Raw genomic sequence first — 23611 nt, 5'->3', positions numbered from 1 at the left:
CGCATGAGAATATGCATAGAGGCCGATGATCAAATGTGGACTATAAAAGGAAGTCGACGAGTAGACACCCTGCAATTTCGTTTAGACATTACATATGTCCCGGCAGACCTACGAATCATACAAAAGCCAACAATGTCCGATTTTGATACAGCCTCGCAGCAATCAAAGAGACTGTGGATAGAGTGAGCATTACCCCGGCAAGGATGATAGCATGCGGGAACCGATCCAGCTGATCCTGCAATGAGCCTGAACCAAGTAAAGCGCCGGCAGCTGGAGGTCCCGCTAATTGGGCTAACGAGCTGATGACTGCGCAGGTGTCAGATAAAGATTAGCATATTTAGCATGTGCAGAAAGATGAAGACAAGAGAGACAGCCGGGGGACAGGGAGGAAGGGTTCAGGCAACGGACAGAGCATGGGGGATAACAGGGGAGATGGAAGGCGGATGGACAGGAGAGGGAGGAGGGGATGGAAGAGGGGAGGGAAGATGGGAGGGAGGAGGGAAGGCGTGAGGGGAGGCCGGAGAGGGTGCGAAAGGGGGACAGGGATTACAGAAAAGAGCTGGGGGCGGGAAAGAAGAGGAGGGGGAAGGGTGTGATCGGGGGAAGGAAAGAAGTGCAGGAGGGCGAGGAAAAGATGAAAAGAAACTTACACATGATCATACCGACATACGTCCCAGCAAACCTCATGTCGACGCACAATCGCGTCACACAAGGAGCCTGCAGACTGACAAATGTCGCACTGGTGATTCCGAACAAAATACTGATTGTGATCGTCGCAGCAATCGTCTTGGAAATTAGCATGAGCCAAAGGAGGATGGTCATTAGGATGTTGGATATGATCGAGATATTATACGGCCCGATCTTGTCTGCTAGAACTGCGACATTGTAAGTGTAGCCAGGATATGTGTCAGCCTTAGATCGTGACTATTGCTTCACCCTACTTCCTCAGAGACAGTGGATTGCTTGAAAGTATGCCACGCCCCCATATTTTGCCTATCGAAAGGAAACTAAAGAACGGAGAGAGAAACTCTGACTCACTTCCTGAAGGTATTCGAGCCATAGTCGATCCTGCCATCAGGAATATACTGTTCGGATCCAAAATGGACATTGTGAGCGGGGCTGACTGGACTTCGACTTCCGTCTTCTTCAAAGGTGGTGACAAACTTACAGGAAGTAAGGTCCAATATCGTTCCATCCTCTCAGATGCCCATACGTCCCCACAAACATGTTCAGGAAGAAGAACGCGAACACCCAAGTCTACAATGCATGGAGTGACATGGATTCGAGTACAGTAAGTCAACAAAGTGTAGAGTGGTCCTGTGAGAAACAGAGGAAACGGGGTACTCACGAAGCAAGCCAAAGCAACCAGACTATATGGTATACTTTTGAACGCTTGAAAATGGAAAAACGGTCCAGGGGGTTTAGGCGGTAATCTAGTTTTCAATAGGAAGTAGGCTGATAGACCGAGTAGGAAGCATATCAGAGCTATAAGCCGCATTGTCCATCCGAAACCGACTAGAACGCACGCCGAAAATTGCAGTATCAGCATCGAATACTCGCGACTTATCAGCCAATGCAGTACAGCAGAAGGTCCAAAAACAGGGAGAGAAGGGGAAATAACGGGGACTTGAGCGGGACTTACTGCGCTGTGGACAGTTCGCCCATATCAATGGCCAGACGATCGCTCCTATCGAAGCTCCTGTAGCTAGTGTATCGAGTCATATCAGCACTTGATGTGGGACGGGCCTGGTTTCCAATCGCGGTGTAGGCTGCATCTGTTCACGGACTCACCTATCGTTCCGCTGATATAATCAACGGATATCCGTCTTATCAGTCTCTTTTGTCTCGAGCAACTCTCGAAATGCGGATGAGCGATACTATACTCACAATGCTAAACCCCGCTTCTTCGAGAACCATTGTCCGATCACACCCAAGGGAGCGATGAACCTATATATGTATACAATTACATCATGTCACTTCAGATCAGGATGTACTCTTTGTAAGGATGTACTCTTCGCAAGGTGTTATAGGTATTCCAAACGATAATAGTCTATTTAGCCACTCACATGAAATTCATGCCAACCGGTATCAAAGTCGTATGACACAGAAAGATCTGATAATACCGCGTACACAGACTGAGCAAGCAATACCCCAGCGTAAGCAGGAACGTCCCGGAGGCGATAAGGTATTTGTGCCCGTATAGATCGAATAAGGAGCCAGTGAAGATCGATAAGCCGAAAGTGACGAATGCTTGTATGCTGCCGAAAGCCAGGTTCAGGTTGGGGTTGAGGTCGGAGTTGGACGAAGGTCATTTGCATCGTAAGCATAAGTTGAAATAAGCGACCAAAGGAAAAACATGGTCAAAAGATTGTGGAGAGGGTAGGAGAGACGCTCACCCTCCTATCCAGGCTACTTGACTCCTGAGTACATGCATGAGTAGCAGTATCTCCCAGTCAGCACGATTACTCTCACTTTTCGATTACCTGCTCGGACTGAGATCGGCTTACTGAGTGTATTCAACCAAGAAATGGGTTTTGTACCACGTCTGAAAAGCCCCTGCGGAAGGTGCGAGGCCTGAACCAAAGAACAACAGAGGTCAGCTCGGCCATTGCTGATACCATGACCCACGACGATCTCACTGGGTCTGATAAGAGAAAAGGTGTTCTACGTCATTACTCACCATACCCGCAGAACATCCCTGCCGTTCCGCCTAAAACACATAGCCAAGCCTAACCGCCCGTTCAGCGCGCATGAGCTATATCCCATCATATCTCATGCACACCGATTGATCATACTAGATCACTTACCCGCAATCCACCATCCGGGAATGTCACCTCTTCTTCCCCATTCCCACAATTCTCCCTGTCCTCACGGTTTTGCCTTCCCTCAAACTCCAGCTCACTCCCACTTATTACATGTGAGATATCGCCTTTCTCCTCAATATCGATATTGATATTCGCATCTAACGCCGCCAACGTCGGATAACGCGCTTCAACATATCCGTTTCCATGTGTATCACTACATTCTGGGACAATTCGACTATCTATTTCGGAAGGCGAACGGCGCATGATACCTGGACAAAGCAGTATCCCTCTTCAATATGGTGGATAACCCTATATCGTCGACTCGATGTGTGTCTGTGTATTCGCAGCGATCACGCTAGACATACTTTGATCAGACACTTATTTCATCACCTGAATGAGCATGCATCGTGCAGCCATCCCGCTTGATTACCCAGGACGTCGTTACGTCCATCGCTCAAGCGATATTCCAGATACAAGGAAGAAATTCGATATATAGCAGTGAGCGTAATGTAAATAGCCGAAGATTATCGGATTTGACCGTCGTTCGGCCTGCCGAGAGCTTAGCCGAAATTCTTATCCTCACCCTCATGCCCATCTTCATCCTTCTGAACAGATACAACAAACTCTGAATGCATTCAATGCTATCGCTTTTCTATTCACACTTCCGGCCTCCTTGTTGCTTGCAATCGTATCAACAGAAGCCTTATCTACCGGATTGATCGATCATTATTTTCGCCTAAGCGCATTTTATACTGAATTTCGAATTATATACAAATCTCGTTGTGCCGTTTTTCCTATATGCAATATGAAAGGAAACGAAGAGAACCAGGATCGACCTGATCATGCAATGAAGACGAAAGACCCAAAGACCCAAAAGATAGAACTCGAGGACATTGAATGCGCATGGCGATGCAGACTTGTATCGTTTCAACCGTACACAGCGGTTGAGTGGTTTCGCGAATGGGTATCAAAAGATCGTGATTGACGTAATGATCGTAAAGAGCTCTAAAGAGTGAGTGGCAGATTGACCGATCTGTTCCCGGTTTCATATGTTGATTATCAAACATTGTGGGCGTCGGCCCGTGTGCATTGAGGTGTCGTGAAAAGAAGGCGTGATAGTCCGTAAGTCTCGTGAAGGATTGCTTGATTTGTGTCGAATAGTCGTAATTTTGTCGCTCATTTCGTTATGGGTTTGTGTTGTCAGGCGGATAGAGCGTATATCGTGACTTGTCATAGAACTCGCATCACTTCTTCGCCAGAGAGTCGACGAACTTTGCAACTTTCGCATTGAATATCGCGGGATAAGCCATACTACAGTAGAGACATTGTAAGCTACACAACATATCCCTCGGCCGCGGCGCCACGTATCAGCTTACAGTTCGCACAAAGCCCTCTCGTCCTCTGCATCTATCAACGCCTTGATGACTTTGACTTTCTGACTTCGCTTCAGCTTATCAATCTGTGACCGAAGCATCAGCTACCACCACTTTGCTTGGAACAAGTTGTGCACACTCACGTCAATTTTCTTGGCAAGCGCTCCAGCAATCTCCACGCCTCTTTCAACCTTTCCTTTTGCCATCACTTTCTCCGTCCATGCTTTGTTGTTGGCAAGATCCGAAGGGGCAGGTCCGATGATCCCGAGCAAGTCGAGTAATTTAGTCCCAATCTTGCTCTCGATGTTCATGATGATTTGACCTGAGGGCAGAGAGACGAGCTGTTCCATTGTTACTGTGTCGAGTGAGAGCAGGTCCTTCTCGACCATTCCCTCGTTTGCAGCAGCATCAGACTGCTCAACCTTTTCCTCCGACATCAATTGCTCTTCTGTCGTGCTCGTGATGTGGTCCAATTTCCGCTTGGCAAGTCCATACAATTTTGCGATCCTTTGTCCAATCCATATCTCCTCCCAGTTCTCCGGTTTAAGCATATCAAGGATCATTGGCATGATGTCTTGCACGTTGATAGGGTCGATCTTGTTAATTTCCCCTCGAAGTCTGCAGAGGTCATCATCGGTAGGTCGAGTCTTGTCTGATTGTCCAGCGGCTTGACCTGGATCAGAAGTCGTAGTTTCCTCAAGTGAAGCGAAAGCTTCTGCAATTCGAATATCCAGCTGAGGTTTATCGTGTAGGAGCGGGATCAAGGCCAAGTCTTGAGATGTCAGGAGCTGCATGGCTCGGCCTACTTTCTCAGGTGCCAGCGAGTTGCTTCGGGCGTGGCTGCTCACTCTGGAAGAAATCTTTTTGGCCAAAGCTCTTTTCCGTGAGGAAGGCGAAAGAGATCGCATTTCGTCGGTGGTTACGGGATCCTACGTAATGTTGGGTGATTAGTAAGCCTTTCTGGATATTTGACATCAATACCTGAAGGATAGGGATGAAGTAACCGGTAGAACTCACTCTTGCTTCTTCCCACTCATACTGTCTACCTCTGCCCGGCTTATCAGTCCTGACAGGGCTCATAGACCTTCGGGGCATACCATAAGGCTGTCGACCGAATGCCGTTGGTAGACCATGAGCGACTCGCTCAGCGATCTTCTCTGGTCGCAATTTACGAGGCTCGTGCAATGTCACGGAGATGATAGCGCGGCCAAGCTTCTGGCCGTGCATCGCGGCGATGGCATTTGCAGCTAGTGCCGAGGTGTTCCTGTCAGTCGCTATCTCGCAGTCATCGATGAATTCGATCTCTCACCTTGTTCTGGTGAGTGGAAGCTGACAAATCCGTAGCCTCTCGAGCGAGCCTGATCATCTCTCATTACTCGAGCGCTAACAACTTGCCCGACCTAAGCGTGAGTCAGTGATGGGCTTGACAAAGTCTAATCAGTGAGTACGCAAAGCTCACGTTGGAGAAGACCTCGGAGAGGTAGTGTGAGTTGATATCAGGGTCCAAGTTCTGCGGAATGTCGTGAGGATAAATCAGCATATAGACTTCGATTCAGATTGATCGAGATGTATCTCACCTTGACGAATACGTTGCTGTAATCGACCAAACCAGAAACACTATTCGATCCAGGACCGGAGATGGGCGCAGGCCGGATGTGTTGACCGGGACCTTGTTGGCGCAAAGAGCATATCTCAGCATGAGTATCGTACAAGGTTGAATATCTGCTCACCGTGCTGAATTATGGTACCGTCATCGGCGACCAGGCCCGTGGGCTTGAAATCCCCTTCCGCCGTCTCTCCAACGGTCAGACTCCATCTTCTGCCCCGACCAGTCAAAGATGACATACTGGTTCTGCTAAGTCGTCTACCTGTGATATCCGGAGTCAACGGGTTCATGACGTCCATGTATGCTTCGGTGCCGAATCCAGCCCCTGCAAACATGTTGTGTTCAGCCCAAGGCGGCATGTAATCCATCGGAGGTGGAGGTCGCATGAAGGGATCTTGATCAAGTACAGGGAATTGCGGATCTGTCGCGCTCGTTGGTGTAGGCGGCATAGAGGTATCTGGAAGGCACATAAAACCCATTTGTTGGGTCGAGAGTGTTTTATGTTCGAGACATCCATGCGGCGAGATATACTGGCAATTAGCTGGATCAATTGGAGACATGGCTGTGAATGATGGTCGAATCACCGCTTGTGACGGCGCTTGATATGCAGGAGCGTCCAACAATGGCCCCGATTCGTGGGGAGCCGAGTGGATGAAACTGAAAGATCGAGTCAGCGTACGAATCATCTACCTGAGGGCTATGAACGCAGGACGGCTCACACTTGCCAGCCTTTTAAGAGACTAGCAGTCTTTCCAAAGCCTTCGTCAAACTGCCTTGCTTCGTCTTCGTACCAAAATTCCACCACAGCCATCCATTGATTTTGCAAATTCTGGTCTTTGCAATCTCCGGCGGTAGTCGTGATGTAGGAATTCACCGATCGTACACTGCCCCACGGTCGTACCGCATCGTAGACATCGCCAGGCGTCGGCAAGATAGCTCGTAAAGCTTGCTCTGCGGTGTGATTAGGAGGCAAATCGAGAGGCGTGACCCTGTGAGTTGGCCGGATATATCGCGGTGCAGAGGGATTATTGGGCAACGGAAGCACATGCGGGGGAGGATAGGGGGAAAACCAGGCCCCCTTCGGGGTGAAAAAGGCATGATTGACGAGGACAGCCAGAGCTCTTTCAGCTGAAGGATTTCAGAGTCAACACAACCGGACGTAGATCTTTGGCATCGACGATTTCCGGCAAAAGCACTCACCAAGAGCCACTGTCATGAACTCGACGGTACCTACAATGTCATCTCAGCTATCTGGCCCAGTTCACAATGATTGAAGACACTCACCAGCCTTGGACATCCACTCGTACCACATATCGGGTCGGAGACGCATCTCGGGAGGCACAGCCTCTTCGAGCTTGACACGGATGGGCAGACATCCAATCACAGCGTCGGCTATAGTCCTTTCTGGGACGTTGCTGGGATACATATTGACATATACGACTGCTTCGGACTATAGAGTCGATTCGGGCAAGGTGTCAGCTTATGAGATCCACCTAATGGAGCTCACTTCCAACTGACGAGGTGAGGATGAGGTTTGATAGCGATGCCGAGCGGATTTCGAGTAAGAGGTACCGGACCCTGTTGGCAGGCAGCTTGTTTGAGAAGGGTAGAGGATCTACCTCTAGCTTGGACGGATGAAGGCTTTTCGCGTTTGACGATCTGAGATGGTTTGCCCATAAACTCGACAGGAGGAGCATAATGGATATGCCCTTTCTCTTTTTTGACCTGTTCTTGAGGGAGGCCTATCGAATCGGGAATTTCTATTTTCAGCGGATGAGTCGGAGTCGGTGTCACGGATGAGGTGTTGAATCGATCAGAATGCTCAGCGCGAAGCGATTGAGATTTGGGCGAAGGCGATTGTACAAGAGTGGTCGCAGGAGTAGAGGGTGAGGAGTCGATCTCCTGCTTGGCAGATTGAGAAGACATGGTTGAAAAAGAGTGATGAGTCGAGTGATCTCGATCACTGGTGATCAAAGATTATAAACGATTCATCATCAGCGGTAGTACTCGGGAGCAGCGCTTTAGGTAGGATAGATGACAATCTAAGAGCACAAGAGGTGTTACGGAAACCAGCTCACCAAAATGCGACCAAGGTGTTACCACAGCTTGAGATGCCAAAGTGGAAGGTGTATGAGCTGCAACAATGGTATCAGTCTTAGGAGACGGTATAAGGCCAGAAGAGAGGTGTGTGAGAATGATGGAGTAGTGCAGGATACGGAAGCTGCTTATATAGACAGGTAGATCTGTGCGATTGCATAAGAATGAAATCGCATAATCAAAGTGAGGAGGAGAAAATGAAGTTGACTAACCTCGTGTATTTCAAACAAGACAGTCTGTATTTTACCCTAAGACTGATCATCAGGCTACAATCCATTCCTCTTCTGTCAGATCCTCTTGCGGGTAGACATACCGTAGTGTTGTGCATTGACCTCTATCTGTTTTAAGGTTTTAGGATGATGGTGTGTAAAGTCGACGATGGTTTGTACCTTTACTTTGATTTGTTTGAGGATGTCTTGATTTTCATCGATTAATCTTGGTGGCCCGAGCTAGACACGAGCTCAAAGGAGGTTATTACGACTTCGGGCTATCGGCCTCTTCTCCCGATCTTGGATTTGATCTCAATCTTGAAGAGGTAGCAAAGCGATAAGGACGCGACTCACGGAATGAAGAGATTAGGACCTTTGAATATTCTGCTCATGAATGATGACGGGGTCTAGTTGACTTCCTATGAGATCAAGGGTTCTAACTCGACTAAGCTAGATCCAAGTCGCTCTCGTTCTTTGCTCGAGCAGTAAAAATGTATAACGTCGTTGGGATTGATGAGACTAGCCATCTGAGGTATATTTGAAGTAGTCGTCCTTGATTGAGGTGACTTGATGATGTATGAGCCGTACCTAACCGCCAAGATGAGTACGTATCTTTCTGGAAATCAACGATAGTCAGCTGTCGAGTGCGTTCACCGGGCGAGAAAGGATGCTGATCAGTTATCGATTGTCCATTAGCTTGACATTCGCTGAAGTAACGTGCTTGACGATTCAGGGGTATGGGGACGAAGAGGTGTCTGTGCGTTAGGCTATCACGGAAAGAAGGTCAAAGCGTCATGAGGATTGGAAATGTAGTCCGTCATGATTCGCTTGAAACGCCTAGCTCCAAATTGACGATGATCGAGATTGAGAATCACAGACGGAGGCCGAGATCTTTAGACGACGATCATTCTCATACGCCCAGACTTTTTAGCGAAAGTCAAGGTGACCTTGCGAAAGCCGATGACTTCGGTCGGCCACAACCTTGAAGGATCGCCATCTTTATCAAATCCAAGATCCAGCGCTACGGACGTAGAGATTTTTGCATTGACGTATGTTGATCGTGTGGAATACCGTATGAAGATATGATTGCTTCTTTCCATCTGATGATGCAAGTGCGGTCAACACGAACAAGGCATCTCATTGACTTTTGAAGTTGATCTTGTAATCGGCCCTCGCGTAACCTTGCGGATCAGGCACAGACCGGCAGTTGAGTTTGAACTTGTCAACGTTTCGCATTCCCGTATTCTGCATCTGATTTCCACAACAAAGCTCTGAGAGGAGCTAGACTGTGTCTCTGCAAAACACAGAGTGGGCTGGCATCATGCCACGACTCCTCAAGGCGCTCATCGTCTCCTCCGCTCTTTTGTTCTTATTTGCATTACATCACTTTCTACCTCCTTCAACTCTCACTCAAATCCGACAATCTCGTCCCGGGATACTTTCATCCTCCTCATCCTCCTCATCTTCCTCTAATCGACGGTCCCCGCAAAGCTCTCTATACAGCGTGAAGAGACCTCCGATATCGGGAGGATGGTCTAGAAACCCATACGAAGAATCCGGCTTATTGATAGATCATAGAGGTCTGACACATTGGGATAGGGAGGATAAACATAAATTACATCCTATCAAAGGGCTAATCGAGCGAGGTAAAGAATTAGCGGAAAAGCAGAAACGGAAGATAGAGAGTATACGGACTATAGAAGATGCTGTAGATGATTATGTTGATTCGTTCGGCATGAAACCTCCAAAGGGGTTCGATTATTGGTATGTCCCCCGTTCAGATCATTTCAAGCTCACCTCAGAAGGTGCTCGTCAGCCCACCAGCTAAATGTAGAAGGATAGGTATAAATTCACGCAATCTATCAAACCGAATCCGCCTCCAGTCCCTTCTTTGATCCCCTTAGCCCACCGACCATTCTTGTCGTTCCTATCACTACCCGTAGAAATCCTTCGTGAGAGGATAGAAATCGTCAGATCGAAAGGCGCAATTTTCACGTTTACCTTCGTACCTCCCGGACAAGGCGATGAGGGCACAGCGTGTGATTCGAGTCAGAATTGGGTACCTGCCGATTATCACAAGCGAGGAAAGGGCAGGGTCATCATTGATGGAGTAGAAGCATGGGGATGGAGGTGCAAGTGAGTCCGGCATCACATAACTGCGCGGAATCTTGACACTCGTTCTCTTGAGGCTAATCTCAGGCTGGATGGGACATAGCAACAAACTCACTTTGCTATTACCTATCTTATCGCTTTTACCAGATGATCTATTTACGATGGACCCCCCGCTGGAAATCGCATTCTCGTCAGATGATGGGCCTAGGGGGATGGTACATAATACCTTCAGGGAGAAAGCGGAGAGTCTGGCTAAATCAGGGAAGAGTGAGTGCACGTACCGCGAAGACGATAATTTTTCTTTAGATGGATGGATAGTTGATAGGTAGTATTCAGCCTGGCCACAAGCTCAGCTGGATAAAGCTGAACAAAGCATGAGGTGGACTTATGGATGGTGAGCCAGAGCAACTGATATCGCCGTAAGGGTCGTCTAAATTGATGTTGGTTGAGCTAGGGCATGGTCATGTCCCGATGATTCACCATTGAAGACTCGAGCCACCGATTTAGTCCTGAATGACCTGCCTCAGCCTGATTATCTTACTGGCGGTCAAGGTAAGCAAGAGTTTTCAATAATACTTATACCAATGGTCAAAGCCAGAGTGGTGCCTCGTGTTGCTATCATCTGTTTAGTGGAGAAGTCGTTCATAGCGGATTTCGACCGAAGTGCAGATTACTGTTCAGATCCAGAATTAATGGGCTATGTGAGTTTTCTCTCTGATGCCACAACTGAGCATTCTATTGATCGAAAATTACACTCTTAGCACCACATACTGCTTTCGGAGCAGCATCGTGCAGCTGTCGAAATGACTCCGGTCGTGGCTACTTGTAAAGTCAGTCCACTCAACATGCGCTCCTCTTATTGAGATTTGACCTGACCTCGATTGGTACAGACTATGTGGAATAGCGATATAGTCGGCGTGCCTCTTGATGGTGTCTTTGGTGGGTTGCAATTGTATGTCCATGTTGTTCATCCGATTAATGCTGACATACTTCAAATCTGCTAGAAAAGGTACCTTATGTCAAATGGGAGGATAAGAGCATATCGAAGGCATTCTGGGTATGTCGAGCTGCGAAGCTTTCCTTGACTTTATTTATGACTTACTTTCGATATGCTGGGTACTGGCTGATCTGCACGGCGATCGAACAGCGAGGCTCAGCCACGGGCTTGTTTCATTCTCGTAAAACTCCATGGCGGTCATCCCAGAGAGAACGATTACACTTCTTCGCGAACAACGAGACGTCCCTGCAAGATACAGTCTCTGTCTTGCTCCCGAACGGCGAGATAGGTGAATATCAAAATGAAAAATTGAACGATTGGCTAGACGTCGGCTTGAGCGGGGTGCCGTCACAGGTCAGTGCTACATTACAAGCTCAAAGACCACGATGCTGATCGGTCCTTCGATGTGAATGACAGTGTGACCAAGCCGATGGGAGCTGTGATGATATGCTGAGGGAAATCAACTTCATGGGACGAGTAAGAAAAGAGGATTCCCTGAAGTGAGTGTACAAACCCCTACTTCTAACGCAGGGGTGGTAGAGCTGATCTTAGAGCAGGTATAAATACGTGATTGATGTGGACGGGTGAGACGAAAGTTCTCTCCACACTCTAGAGACAAATGCCAGTACTGATATTTTGGTTGGCGGTAGGAACGGCTGGAGTTCGCGTTTCCGTCGGTTGCTGAGCAGTAACAACGTTGTGTTGAAAAGCACTCTATACGTGAGTCCATCTCCGTCACATGATTCGGTCGAGGCAGTTACATAGCTGATCCGTTCACTTTTTTGGCGTTCAGCCCGAATGGTTTCACGTGAGCTCAGCGAATTATGTGCGCAGATTGACCGAAGAAGAGTTGATGATTGTGGATGAATAGGAAATGCTGATACCGTGGTATCATTACGTACCGATCAAATTGGATTATTCGGATATTCAGTAAGCCTACCTGCCTATCAATAACGATCAACTACCAAGAATATTGCTCATTCCGTTGCGCGATATGTTGTAGCGATATAATGGCATTCTTCAATGGATCGCCTGATGGCCAAGTGAAAGGCCATGATGAGCTTGCCAGAGAAATAGCTCAGAATGGTTGGGAGTTTGTCGAAAATAGATGGAGGTTAGTCTTTCTTCCTTTTTGGCCCTATGCAAAATTCCGTTGGTAAGCTGATCTTGCGACGGTCGCTTTCACTACAGGTTACAGGATATGCAATCTTTCATGTTTCTGTTGATACTAGAGGTAAGCTGTCACTACTATCGACTGTTGTCTTGCTCCTCTGTCGGTCCTCCTTCCCTGTCGGTCGCCGAGCTGATCATTTGCTTCTGTCGGGTATGGGTATGATAGCACTGGAGGATGATGTCTGAAGATAGACAAGCTGCATCGTACGATCCATAGCATCCGTTAAGTCAATTGCGGTGAAGACAAGACAAGATATTAGGTAGATGGGTCTGTTGTAAGATAGCATGCATATGCATAGACATATCCTCAAAATCATTTCAAACATGTATAGACAGACCGATGAGTGGGGTGGACCAGTCAAGTGGAGGTTGGGAGGTCCGAACGCGTCACAATAACAAAAAGCCTGTCCACAGTGTTCGCATTCTTCGCATAAGTCAGTGACTCGCATGCCCTGATCATTGGACTCCCAAGGCGACCACAAGCTGTTGTTTTCCTGTCTGCTGATCTCCCTCTGACAGACAAGGCAGGGGGATGAAACAATCGGATCAAGATGAATTCCTATCCTCATGAAGTGAGCTGCTTCCCTCTCGTCTCTTCGGGCCAAGGACATCAGCTAATTAATTGCCTGACTATCTGTCTTACTCCCTCTCTCATTTGATAGTTTCTAGCCCATCCTCAACCTTTGATCTTCGTAGCTGGACTGAACCCCACTACAGCTGCATCTACAAGTGCTTCAACGCGCGAGAGAAGCACATCGGTAGCATCTACATCGAGCCATACAAATACGACCACGAATTCCAACAAGGATAGACGACCGTCCGGCGGAGCTTCTAGCCTTTTACCACCTTCAAATACAAATCCAACAGGAGAAATAGCTTTGACTACACCTATCACTTCCCCGACCCCCAGATCCGAGACTTTGCCCGGCCATGAACAAGATGAGAATCCGGCTTTGAGTCGTGAAGCGTCCAACGAGGATGAAAAGACCCTCACAAGCGACAAGGACACGAGCACGGAAGGTCATCGAAAATTAGAGGAGACCAATGACAAAGATGAGAGGGATAAAGAGTTCGATGAGCTCGTTCATAATCTCAGAGGGGCGTTGACTTCCAAAGGAGGAAAGGGGAAGGTATGGCTCAATGAAGAAGGTAGAAGGGATTTTAAGATTATCCTGGTGGACAAGGTGAGTCCCTCCCGAACACGCTCCTCTTACATCAGGTATCGAACCCATCCGTTCGGTCTCCACGCCAAACATCATCAAACTGACTGGTTAATGACGCCTTTTTGACCGTCGACAGGGAGTCAGACTTCCAATGCGAAAGATAAATCCCTCGAACTCCACCTCTCAATCCCAACAAGCCATATCCGACCTACCTACCAACCCGCATTCGCCCTTATCGCCCCTCATACCGAGTTCTCCGTTATATCCAGACGGCCTGATAGCGCCCGTATGGGTTCGAAAGCATGCCGAGCTAATCCCTTCTGTATTCGTCCTTTTCCTGAGGTTATACGAATCGAAACCTCTACCCGAGGGAGATGATCCGGAAGTCCAGCAGGCCAAGGAAGCAGCCAACAAAGCTATGGAGAAGGACCAAGATGATCAGCTCATCAGGGAGATAGGCGATAGGCGGCGAAGGCTGGGTGAGAGGGGAATCAAGTTGACGGTGGTTCTTATGGCTAGTGCCGCTGCATTGGGTGAGCAGTTCAGTCCAGTTTAGCTCGATCCTGATTGTGTCACATGTCGCATCTTCGGAGAGTCGACCTATATCCAAGGCGTTCTGAGATATGTCATGTCAATTAGCTGATATGTTCGGGTGTCGCCCATGTCAGACTCACCCCAATTGGATCCTAGATTATCGTACCTTCGAAGAGCATCCGCATTATCAGCCAAAGCATCCCTCTTCGTCCTTACCCCCGTCCCGGCAGACCAACTACCTGATTTCGTGCAATCCTTACAAGATGCGCTGTACGATTCGGCGTTGGAGTATTATTCGAATCATGCTAAGCGGGTGAAGAGAAAACGATCACGGCTGCCCTTGAGTCAGAATATTGCGTCGCCGACGGGTATGGGACACGGTCCAAAAGCGCTGACGCCGCAAGGGTGGGCGGTGAGATACGATTGGAAGGCTGGTTGGTTCGCTGAAGTCAGAGGGGATTTTGATACAGCTAGGAGGTAAGTCTATACCTATACCTTACTTCAATTTGGTCTTCGGACAGAGAGAATCGATGGCTGAATCTCAAACTCCCTTGTGCGCGTGAATACAACAGACACTACGAAGATTGCTGGAACGAGCTAGCCAAGATGTTTGCATCGACAACTACTTTACCGCCAAGGACCAAGAGATGGGCCGAGACTAAAGTACTAGCGGACTGCGTTGCTATACGGGTACATAATTTCCCTTTTTCATATGCTCAAAGCCCTAACAATTTTAGCTGACCCACTTTGTTCTGCAGATTTGCAAGCTTTTGCTTTACGATGACCAGGGTCCGCGAGTCTTGAACCCGTTCTTTGTGCATCTCAAACGTTTTGGCGATTTGTCCAGAGGATGGGGTATAGGCGAAGAAACGTTTGAATTCTGGAGTTGGATCGCCAGGCAGTCAGTTGTGACACCAATTTTCCTTCTGTGTGTAGGTTGAGATAGCTGACTATACAGGACTTGCGTAGGTACCGTATATTTGCTGAATTGCTGGAGATGGCCCAACAATCCGGTCTTCGGATCGCATCACTCGCACCTCCGGTCTTCCCGACAGCCCAAGCTGCTGCTGCTCCACCTCAACCACCTGACTTTTATGCTACCCCGATCTCATCTGGGAACCCGTTAAAAGTCTTGCAACAGCCTGCATTCTACTATTATACAGCTGCAAGCTGTTCTATTCAAAGACAAGTAAGATATCAGGAAGCCTTGGCAGTGGAGGTGAGTCGGTCTCCATCCACCGCAACATATTATCCAGAATAGCTGACATAGCCATTCGTCAGACCGATGCGTTGGGCTCGGAAGCTGGATCAACGTCTGGTTATGTTTCTACTGCACCTGGATTTGCCAATGAAAAGAAAGTGGATCATGCTGCTCAAATCATTGAGGTGAGTCAAATTCAATCTCAATCATCTCTATGATTGCAGATCGTGAAGCTGAGACTAATCAATTGTCGGTACGGTCTAGCTGTTCACAAAAGCCTACTCGCTGCTGAAGGAGCAAGATCACGTCCAGAATAGAATGGCCCTCTTCGTTGCTTTCAGAATAGCCGAAGTGTATTGTCAATCAGCTCAATACGAGATGGCTTTGCGGTGAGCCTAGTTCTCTCAAGCTAGTTCTCAAACCGACTCGTAAGCCGGGAAGCTGATGGGTAAAATGCTCTGTAGCTTCTTCGACAGGATCTCCTTAGGGTTCAAGAGAGAACGATGGTCCCCGATTGTCAGGCAGATCCGTAAATTGTGGTACGAATGTGCTCAGCAGACTGGCAATGTGGAGAGCGCCGCGAGGCTCCTGATCGAGATGATGTCACCAGGTGAGTAAACGCCTACTCGTACAATGGATGGCTGGGAATAGGAGCTTATCTCTACTCATGTGTTCAGATAGCGGTATCGAGGGCGAGGAAAGAGCATCATTGCAAGAGGATCTTCTGTCCTTGCTGAAGGTAGTTTTGGAAAGATCTGATCGTCGAGAAGAGGGCTAACTTGATCAAGCAGACTACTTCGCCTTCAAGCTCCGAATCTGTCGTTGTTGATCTTCAAGACCAAAACAGTATATGTAAGCTCATGAAACGTTATTACAGCACTATAATATTAAGCTGATCTCCGATTAGTGGAAGTTCAAGCGGGCTACTGGCAGGCCGAATCCACAGTATCGAAGTCTGTTCCATACCAGATGACCTTCAGGTGTCCTGATGAAGTGGACATAAGCGATATACAGTTCACTTCGTTGACTGTGTCCTGGTCCAACCAGAGAGAAGATACAGTGATCAACAACTCGTCCTCCCACAGCGGGAAAGAAGGGCTAGAAATAATTCAGAATAATGAGGGGCAAAGCAGTGAAGCTGGGCTGAAGTGGCAAGTCGGTAAGATGTTGGTGATTAACGGCGTGATCACCGGTGAACTCGAAGGCAAAATCAAGGTGAGCTACCGAAACCTCTCTTCAAATGCGTTTACACAGCTGATGAGCCGATCCTATGCAGATCTCGAACATCAAACTTCAGCTGAAGCAAGGTTCATGGAATTTGGAGATCCTTCTCACTGCAGACCAGCTTACAGAATGGCAAACTTCCAAAGGACCAATAACTCCGGTGCAAGAATTGTCTTCTTCAGTCAAGTGAGCTATGGCTTTCTCCTCCCACTGTCACACCAGAAATATTCGCGTGCTTATATTTGGTACTAGCTTTGTTCATCAAAAACATAATCTTGAGCTGGAAATAACGCACGTCCCTTCGGCGTTTGTAGGTGAAGATGTCGAAGTGGTCATTCGAGCCACGAACGCAGATGATCGAGAGCTGGACGTCACGATGTCGGTCTTCCTACAACCTGGAGATGGCGAAGAAGAGGACGGTACGTTGCGTCTTTGGCACGAGACTCACCCGAATCTGTTATTCGACAGCTGATGCGTCCTGCGCAGGATCAACAATAACGACCGACGGCACATCTTCATCGTCCCTACTGACGAATATCTCCCTCGGCATTCTCGCGCCGGGTGCATCAACTTCCAAGACGATCATCCTACAATCACCAATAGAAAGTACCAAAATACCAGATTTCTTGATATTGTCGAACTCGAAAGTACATCAGTCCTCTCTTTCGCCTAATCCTGACAATGAGAGAACGGAAGAGACGAATCGTACGGCTGTCATACCTGTCCTGAGGCCATTCGTGGTGAAGATGGGGACCAGGTATTCTGAGCGTTTACTGCACAATCAACAAGAACAAGGGCCAGAACAAGGTGTAGAAGCTATAGTGGGGATACTGGTGGAAGTTCCTGGACCGAGAGAGGTTATAGTTGAGAAGATTGAGTTGATCAAAGGAGGTCCAGAGAATATCGATCTGGTCACGCACAGTCTGAGTCTGGGTGACGACGATTTTGGGAATTTCCCGCTTTGTGAGTCCGAGCGAGCGAGCGGACTTGACTTTATCCGTCAGATTGAGGGGTCAAGTGCTGATTCATGAATGATACATGGATGGATGAGCAGGCTGGGATAGGGGTACGAGGTATGCTATCTCTGCCAAGTTCCTTGTTCGGCCCGGCGCAGGTTCGCCGCCTATCGATCAGGCTGCAGTGCCGGTCCCAGCGAGTTTAATATTTACATGGAAGAGGTGAGTCCAATATTACTGATTTCTATTCCGACATTGTATCCATATCGCAGGGCTAAATACTGATATCACTCATCTCCACCACTGTTTAGCGCATCAAGCTCAAGCTCAAGCTCAAACTCAAACCTTAAATCAATCCGAACCATACACCCCATTCCATCACTCATATATCCCACACCTAGAGAATCGTTTGTCCTCCCTGTTCTTCACCTACCCTCTCCAACAATTATACATCCCCATCAACCATTCTCAGTGAGATTATCCATACTCAACACTCACCCTTCTTCGCCAGCTAGTAAAATCTCAGTCGTTGGCGAAACGCTCGACGGGTTCGTTTGGCTAGGTGAAAGGAACGTGGTACTCTCACCCCCGCTCAGACCTGGCGAAAAACGTATATTGGAATTTAAGATGGTAGCTTTAGCTCTACCTTCTTCATCGGAGGGCTCAAGGGAGGAATGGGTGAATGTACCTCGTATATCCGTCTGGGAGGGCACGGAGGATGAGGATGATAGAGAGTCTATAGAAGTTAAGGGCAGCTCGATGGTATTGATCCGACCATAGATTTGAATTACATCTACATCTCCGATCAAACTAGTTGTAAATGGAAACCGATGTCAAGGTTGCTCGTATTCAGACGATGCATGCAATGACATAGTGTGATGACATAGTGTTTTCTTCCTACTTTACTTGATTCCCTATGCAAATGCTGGATGCAATGCAGTAATGCAAAATGCAAAATGCTCATATACCCTTATGCTTGATGATTTCCCCTTTCTCTTTTGATGATTTTGTCCGTCACACCAATTCCGCGGCACACTATCGCAGAGTAACCTAGTCTTCACTGACATCTCCGAATCTGTTCCCCTTGTATCAGCGATCGATAATTGTGCATTGAGACATGGATCATGACTCACTCGAAAATACCAAGTCTGTCTTTCTTCGCGCCTTCAGTAGCTATACAAGGTTGATGAATCATATTAGATCAGCTCATCTAACGTTTCTCTCCCTGTGCAGCCTTTTGGTGTATTGGAGTCGAGGTTGATCACTCACCATCATCAAGTTTCCTCTTGACTTGGGGGTATGAATTAAGGTATCTGACAGATTTATCAATCGTAGCGAGACCTGTGAGTATCGTTCGACACCATGAGCAACTCGTCCATCTCTTACCACTCATTGGTTCATCTACGAGCAAATCATGGTTGAAAATGGGAACTCACCCTCCCGCACCAAATCCGCATTGATACACGCCAACGGATCATCCGCGGCGTTGGGATCGGAGGGATCAATCAATCTCAGATGAAGGAGATTACCCTCTTTTTGGTCGATGTTGGCCACCAATTTTCGGTTCTCCGTGAAATAGTTGAATCGTCTCAAGGCTTCGCTGCCGTACTCCGAGGACTTGGGCACAAGCTTGACGAATCTATCAGGACCCGTATCTCATCAGTCTTCCTAATATTTACGGTCATGCCTGATTGACACAGCTTCTGAGAATTGAGACTGAGTTCACTCACGATAATCTAGCTTCTTTGGCTTGACCTGGTAATCCCTTAAACTTGCTGTCTAATGGTCGGATTCGGCTGAAAGGTAGTGTCTCTTCATTTCCATAATCAATGAAGGACAGCACGGCTTCCTTCTTGATTGCGGAAGATCGCTTCACTTTAGCTCGGTACCTGCACAACGCACTCGTCAACATTGGTTTCTTAGAATGACCATGGGACAGAAGGTCGCGTACCACTGGTTGTCTTCACTGAACTTGGCGGATACTAAATCACCGGTCTTAGGTGAGAAGCCGGCGGGTGAGCCGGAGGTAGGTTGCTTGTGATGCAAGGAGAAGTCGGACATCAATCGCTCCAAGGAAGTCACGCCTGATCGACGATGAGCTATCTATCAGCTCAGTACCGGACACTCTCGAATATGATACATACTGTCTTTGTCAAGGATCTGAACTGAGAAGGAGAACGGCTCTTCCTTGACACTTGAAACGTAGACATCTAGATAATCAGGAGCCAAGGCGCCAGTCTCATCAACTTTGGTGGCGGTAGTCGATTCTTCCTCGGTGTATGTCGACCAGATCTGAACGGGCAATAAGCTTCTTGCTATCATCAACGAATTTAGCCGACTCACATTTCGCTGAGCATTCTTGGCTTCCTCCTCGGCGGCTGACAAATCCCGACCGAAAGGCAAGGAATCTGCTGAGAATTGGTGGACAGTGGCCAGGCTGGGTTTTGCTTTCGGTCAGCTAATCACACCGATTGTAAAAAAATCCAGCTTACCCTTCTCGCACTAATTCGACGGCTACGTTGGAGCCGCCAGCAGCATACAAAGCTCCAATAAATCCACCAGACTTGTCGGTAGTATCAAATGCTGAAATCCAGATGAATCAGCTCTGCGCGTTGTTGGTCTCAAGCATACAGCAAGAGAGGCTTACCGACTTCAATATCCCTTTGCATGTATCTGCTGGCGAACCGTAAAGATTCTGGACCAAACGGCTCAGATTTCTCTGAAGCGTTTCTCGCTGTTCTTGGCGCGCGAATGCCTTTCAACATACCTCAAAGTCAGCTGTCTTCGTGTTTGAAATTTACGACCCAGCTATTACGCACCGGCCAGGACAAAGGTGACTTTGGTGTTTTCTTTAGGTAAGAACAGCTTGAACCTTGATCCAGCCGATACAAAGTCGACTACTGCTTGATGTCGGCCCTGTCTTTTCCATTGCGTGAGGTACGATGAAGCTCGAGAAGCACTTTCCGAGGCGTCAACAATTCGAGGCAAAGACACTTCTTTGGCGGAATGTACACCTTTCGTATCGGCAACGGCGCTGTCATCAGATATGTCAGCTTCACGGAGCGCTATACCACCCATTTCGGCAGCTTACGCTTGTTCAGCTACTATCAATTTATCCAGTTCCATTGATCGATCTTCGTCGTCTCTCTTGTGTCTCAGTACAGTAGCTAGACCCTTCTCGATCAGTTGTTCCGCGATGTTACTATTGATACATCAATCAGCTTCGCCTTTCGCTTGCTCAAAGGAAAGTTAGCTCACTTATTGGCGTTTCCATACGTGATAGTCACGCACTCCCTCTCCTCATATTCTCCTTCCCGAGGCTTGACATAATCGATGTGCACATGTACAGTCTTCCCAATAAGACGTTTTCGTAGGAATCTGCAGAATGATCTTGAGACAGCTATCTCATGTCGTCAAAGCCGCGGATGTCTGGCACTCACTCCTTGGCTTCGTTAGCCCAGTAAGTCGATTTAGCATCTGTATTCCTGTCCCACAGAAAGGTAAGCTAAATTGACCAAAGGTATGACCTGGATCACAAGCTTACCTAGGTCCGCGGACGGAAGCAAGTTGTAATCTCCTCTCCTTTCCATCTTCACCCTTAGGCACAACGCTCAACTGATCCGATCCCCATATTCTACTGACGACAGCATCGAATTCGGATCCTTTCGTCGTGGCCGCGACAGCTGTTGACCCATTGGCGGCTCCAGCTGATTTGGATGCGCCAAATGATTCCCATAGACCCAATCGCTTGTCTTTGGCGGACTTCTCAGCTGCTCTGAATCTATCGAGACCTCCATGAGGAGACAATATACCCGCATGCCACTGGAGCAATGCAATCAGCTGCACATTCGGAGCTTTGATTGTGCCGTGCTTGTTAGCTGGAAACTCACATCGATCACTTTGGCTAGACCTGCTCCACACAAGAATTCGGCGATGTTACCATTAGGATGTTTGCTATAATGTGCAATGAGCTACATCCTCGATTGAGTTTGGATGTGAGATCTCGCTCACGCAATACCGATAATTATACTTGCTCCGCCAGAGCTTGGCGCGGGTAACCCATTGCCATTCGCGGATTTGGCTCCAGCCGGTGTTGGTCCAGATTGGAAGGCAGAAGCACCGAGAGATACAGGAGCTGAGAGGAGGCGTACTTTGATTGCCCGTTGTAGCATACGGACCTCAGTGAAGAATTTGGCCTTGTAACAGAAGAGAGTCAGCAAGTCAGCGCTCATTGCGAAAGAAGGAAGAAGACAGATTACAGAATTCCTGCGCTTACCTCTTCGCCCCATGGTTCAGCAGACGAAGTATCGTTATCCCGTCCAGCAGATGCTCTAGGCGCCTTTGCACCGGCTAACACGAGATTAACGAACTGATGGTTCTCCTCATCCAAGAGTAACCTGACTCTAATTTGTGTACCATCGCGAACTTGCTCAACAATAGCTGAAGAAAGGCTGGATGTTAGCTGAGAAGATTTCAGCTGATGCCCGGGTTCGCCAGCTTACCATCGATATCATGATCCTTGTGCTCAGCTACGAAAGCGTGTGGATCTGACGGCATCTGGAATGATACGGTTCTTTGCTATTCATTGATTGCTCAAATGTCAGTCAACTTGCTCTTCGTACATGAACCCTGCAGCTCACTGATTCAGGTTGTTCGGCCCATAAGCCCAAGCCTTCGCTCTTAGCTTGTTGCTCTATGGCTCTCAGCTGTTCCCTCTTCTTAGCTTCCTCTGCCCCCAATCGTCTGTTTCTCATCGTCAGCTTCATGATTGAGAGCATATCTCGACAGCAAAGAGCTGACCTGACAGCTTCCTCGCCTTCTCCGACTCCATCTCTGAGCTTCGCCCATCCATTAGCCAGTACTAAAGAAGCTACATCTTGAGGTGGTAGACCTGGTCCAGCCGGTGCAATCAATAAGGTAACGAATTCTCGTTCCGGTCCCTGTTCCGCGATATCTCAATCAGCTTGCTACTGTCATCATTTCATGAAGCTGACTTACGGATCCAGTCAGGCTATGTGTGACATTGTATGCAACTTCTTTTCCTACCAACAACCCTCTGAGGTATTCTCTAGAAGGGAAGGAAAATGGCTATTGCGCACGGATCAGCAGGCTGTGGGTAGGGAATAGGTACATGTGGGGAACAGCTTACCTCGTCTTCGCGAGTTGTTGAGCCTAATCTTGGAGCTTGTATACCGGCGAGGTGTAAGAGTCTGGAAAAAGACATCAGCTCATAGACCTCCACCTAAGCTTGTCACGGAGCTAGCTCACTTCTCTTTTGAAGCTTGACCTTTGGCTGGGGCTTCCTTGGGTCTGATGATGACGGTGTCTCCGGACAGGACAGCTACGTTGGAAATTACAGAATTGACGCAGTCAGCTCGCACCTGATGGTCTTAGAGCGGCTGGCTCACATTTCACGATCTGTCAGGAAGGAATGTCAGCTCAAACACCACCGCTTCGTGGATAACGAAGGTTGAGGCTTTGCGGAGAATGCAGCAAGTGTGAAGGTGTCTGGACTATTGAGAAATATAACTCACTGCTCTTGTTGCCATCTTTGCTGAAATTGACTGATGATTGCTTAGTTCTGTGAATTGACTATTGATGAAATTTCTTGCTCATATACGATTCGTCAACTTGAAATAGCTGAGATGCAATGTGTTGGATGTCTTGTGCACCACGACACGACGACAGAGAGATGAGACGAATGACCGAAACTCAGGCACGTCGGTTTGATTTACCCCACTTTCCCCTCATGTGGTAGCCATGTGGTCCGGTTGATTTGTTGTTACGTTGAATGACTTAAATTCATTCGTTATTTTGAAGATTGATCTGGTGGGTATTCCGAATAATCTTGATATCGAACCTCCATCATCATAAATCCACTTAGATAACTAATTGATAACCGCATTTCATCGGCGACTAGGGCTATCATCGACAAGCATCGAGACGGCCACCAGGTACTGTAAACTGCATAACAAACAAGAATCAGTCCGAAGCCATCACGACATCGCACGCTGCCGACTCTCAAAGGATCCCAAGACTCGCATCCTTTCATTCAACGTCAACTACAACTACAACTACAACTACAACTACAACTACAACTACAACTACAACTACAACTACAAAGCTGAGTTGTAAACGAAGAAAGGCCGAAAGAAAGACCGA

The 23611-nt window shown here is 47.9% G+C and overlaps 5 protein-coding genes across 5 annotated transcripts; 2 read left to right on the top strand and 3 right to left on the bottom strand.

The window, feature by feature from the left end:
• Positions 1–115: 115 nt before the first annotated feature.
• Positions 116–3068, bottom strand: I303_103733 (uncharacterized protein; the record flags this gene model as incomplete). The annotated part of the gene is made up of 13 exons (XM_018407067.1): positions 116–306; positions 651–875; positions 1039–1085; positions 1169–1257; positions 1349–1515; positions 1643–1705; positions 1792–1802; positions 1888–1947; positions 2067–2258; positions 2397–2420; positions 2508–2574; positions 2681–2729; positions 2808–3068. 13 exons carry the CDS (start codon positions 3066–3068, stop codon positions 116–118), a joined length of 1446 nt encoding a protein of 481 aa, XP_018263875.1.
• A 980-nt stretch (positions 3069–4048) lies between these two features.
• Positions 4049–7709, bottom strand: I303_103732 (uncharacterized protein; the record flags this gene model as incomplete). The annotated part of the gene is made up of 12 exons (XM_065968835.1): positions 4049–4115; positions 4181–4263; positions 4321–5106; positions 5195–5424; positions 5487–5577; positions 5637–5687; positions 5755–5846; positions 5908–6440; positions 6503–6911; positions 6984–7013; positions 7068–7233; positions 7302–7709. 12 exons carry the CDS (start codon positions 7707–7709, stop codon positions 4049–4051), a joined length of 2946 nt encoding a protein of 981 aa, XP_065824907.1.
• Positions 7710–9410: 1701 nt separating this feature from the next.
• Positions 9411–12588, top strand: I303_103731 (uncharacterized protein; the record flags this gene model as incomplete). Its single annotated transcript, XM_018407065.1, has 18 exons — positions 9411–9853; positions 9932–10225; positions 10305–10468; positions 10538–10595; positions 10656–10753; positions 10832–10902; positions 10987–11031; positions 11092–11140; positions 11206–11258; positions 11349–11552; positions 11616–11698; positions 11756–11782; positions 11849–11918; positions 11992–12006; positions 12070–12128; positions 12202–12312; positions 12390–12432; positions 12538–12588. 18 exons carry the CDS (start codon positions 9411–9413, stop codon positions 12586–12588), a joined length of 1938 nt encoding a protein of 645 aa, XP_018263873.1.
• A 334-nt stretch (positions 12589–12922) lies between these two features.
• On the top strand, positions 12923–18229 carry I303_103730 (uncharacterized protein; the record flags this gene model as incomplete). Its single annotated transcript, XM_065968834.1, has 18 exons — positions 12923–12943; positions 13034–13555; positions 13671–14067; positions 14203–14545; positions 14641–14758; positions 14827–14969; positions 15038–15287; positions 15350–15454; positions 15534–15658; positions 15734–15879; positions 15947–16008; positions 16061–16121; positions 16177–16484; positions 16546–16679; positions 16746–16912; positions 16980–17456; positions 17548–17671; positions 17761–18229. The coding sequence occupies 18 exons, from the start codon at positions 12923–12925 to the stop codon at positions 18227–18229; spliced, it is 3972 nt and encodes a 1323-aa protein (XP_065824906.1).
• Positions 18230–18578: 349 nt separating this feature from the next.
• I303_103729 (uncharacterized protein) lies at positions 18579–22998 on the bottom strand (the record flags this gene model as incomplete). Its single annotated transcript, XM_018407063.1, has 25 exons — positions 18579–18622; positions 18719–18790; positions 18886–19088; positions 19180–19338; positions 19401–19533; positions 19594–19741; positions 19793–19886; positions 19942–20032; positions 20097–20204; positions 20269–20483; positions 20541–20651; positions 20708–20827; positions 20890–20934; positions 20994–21271; positions 21340–21403; positions 21461–21645; positions 21726–21889; positions 21952–22027; positions 22090–22192; positions 22250–22389; positions 22448–22537; positions 22599–22659; positions 22718–22790; positions 22858–22867; positions 22984–22998. 25 exons carry the CDS (start codon positions 22996–22998, stop codon positions 18579–18581), a joined length of 2802 nt encoding a protein of 933 aa, XP_018263871.1.
• Between the last annotated feature and the right edge of the window lie 613 nt (positions 22999–23611).

Source organism: Kwoniella dejecticola, chromosome 4 (assembly GCF_000512565.2).
Source record: "Kwoniella dejecticola CBS 10117 chromosome 4, complete sequence".
Classification (NCBI taxonomy): domain Eukaryota; kingdom Fungi; phylum Basidiomycota; class Tremellomycetes; order Tremellales; family Cryptococcaceae; genus Kwoniella; species Kwoniella dejecticola.
Note: the sequence above shows the minus strand (reverse complement) of the source record. Positions and strands in the feature narration are given on the sequence as shown.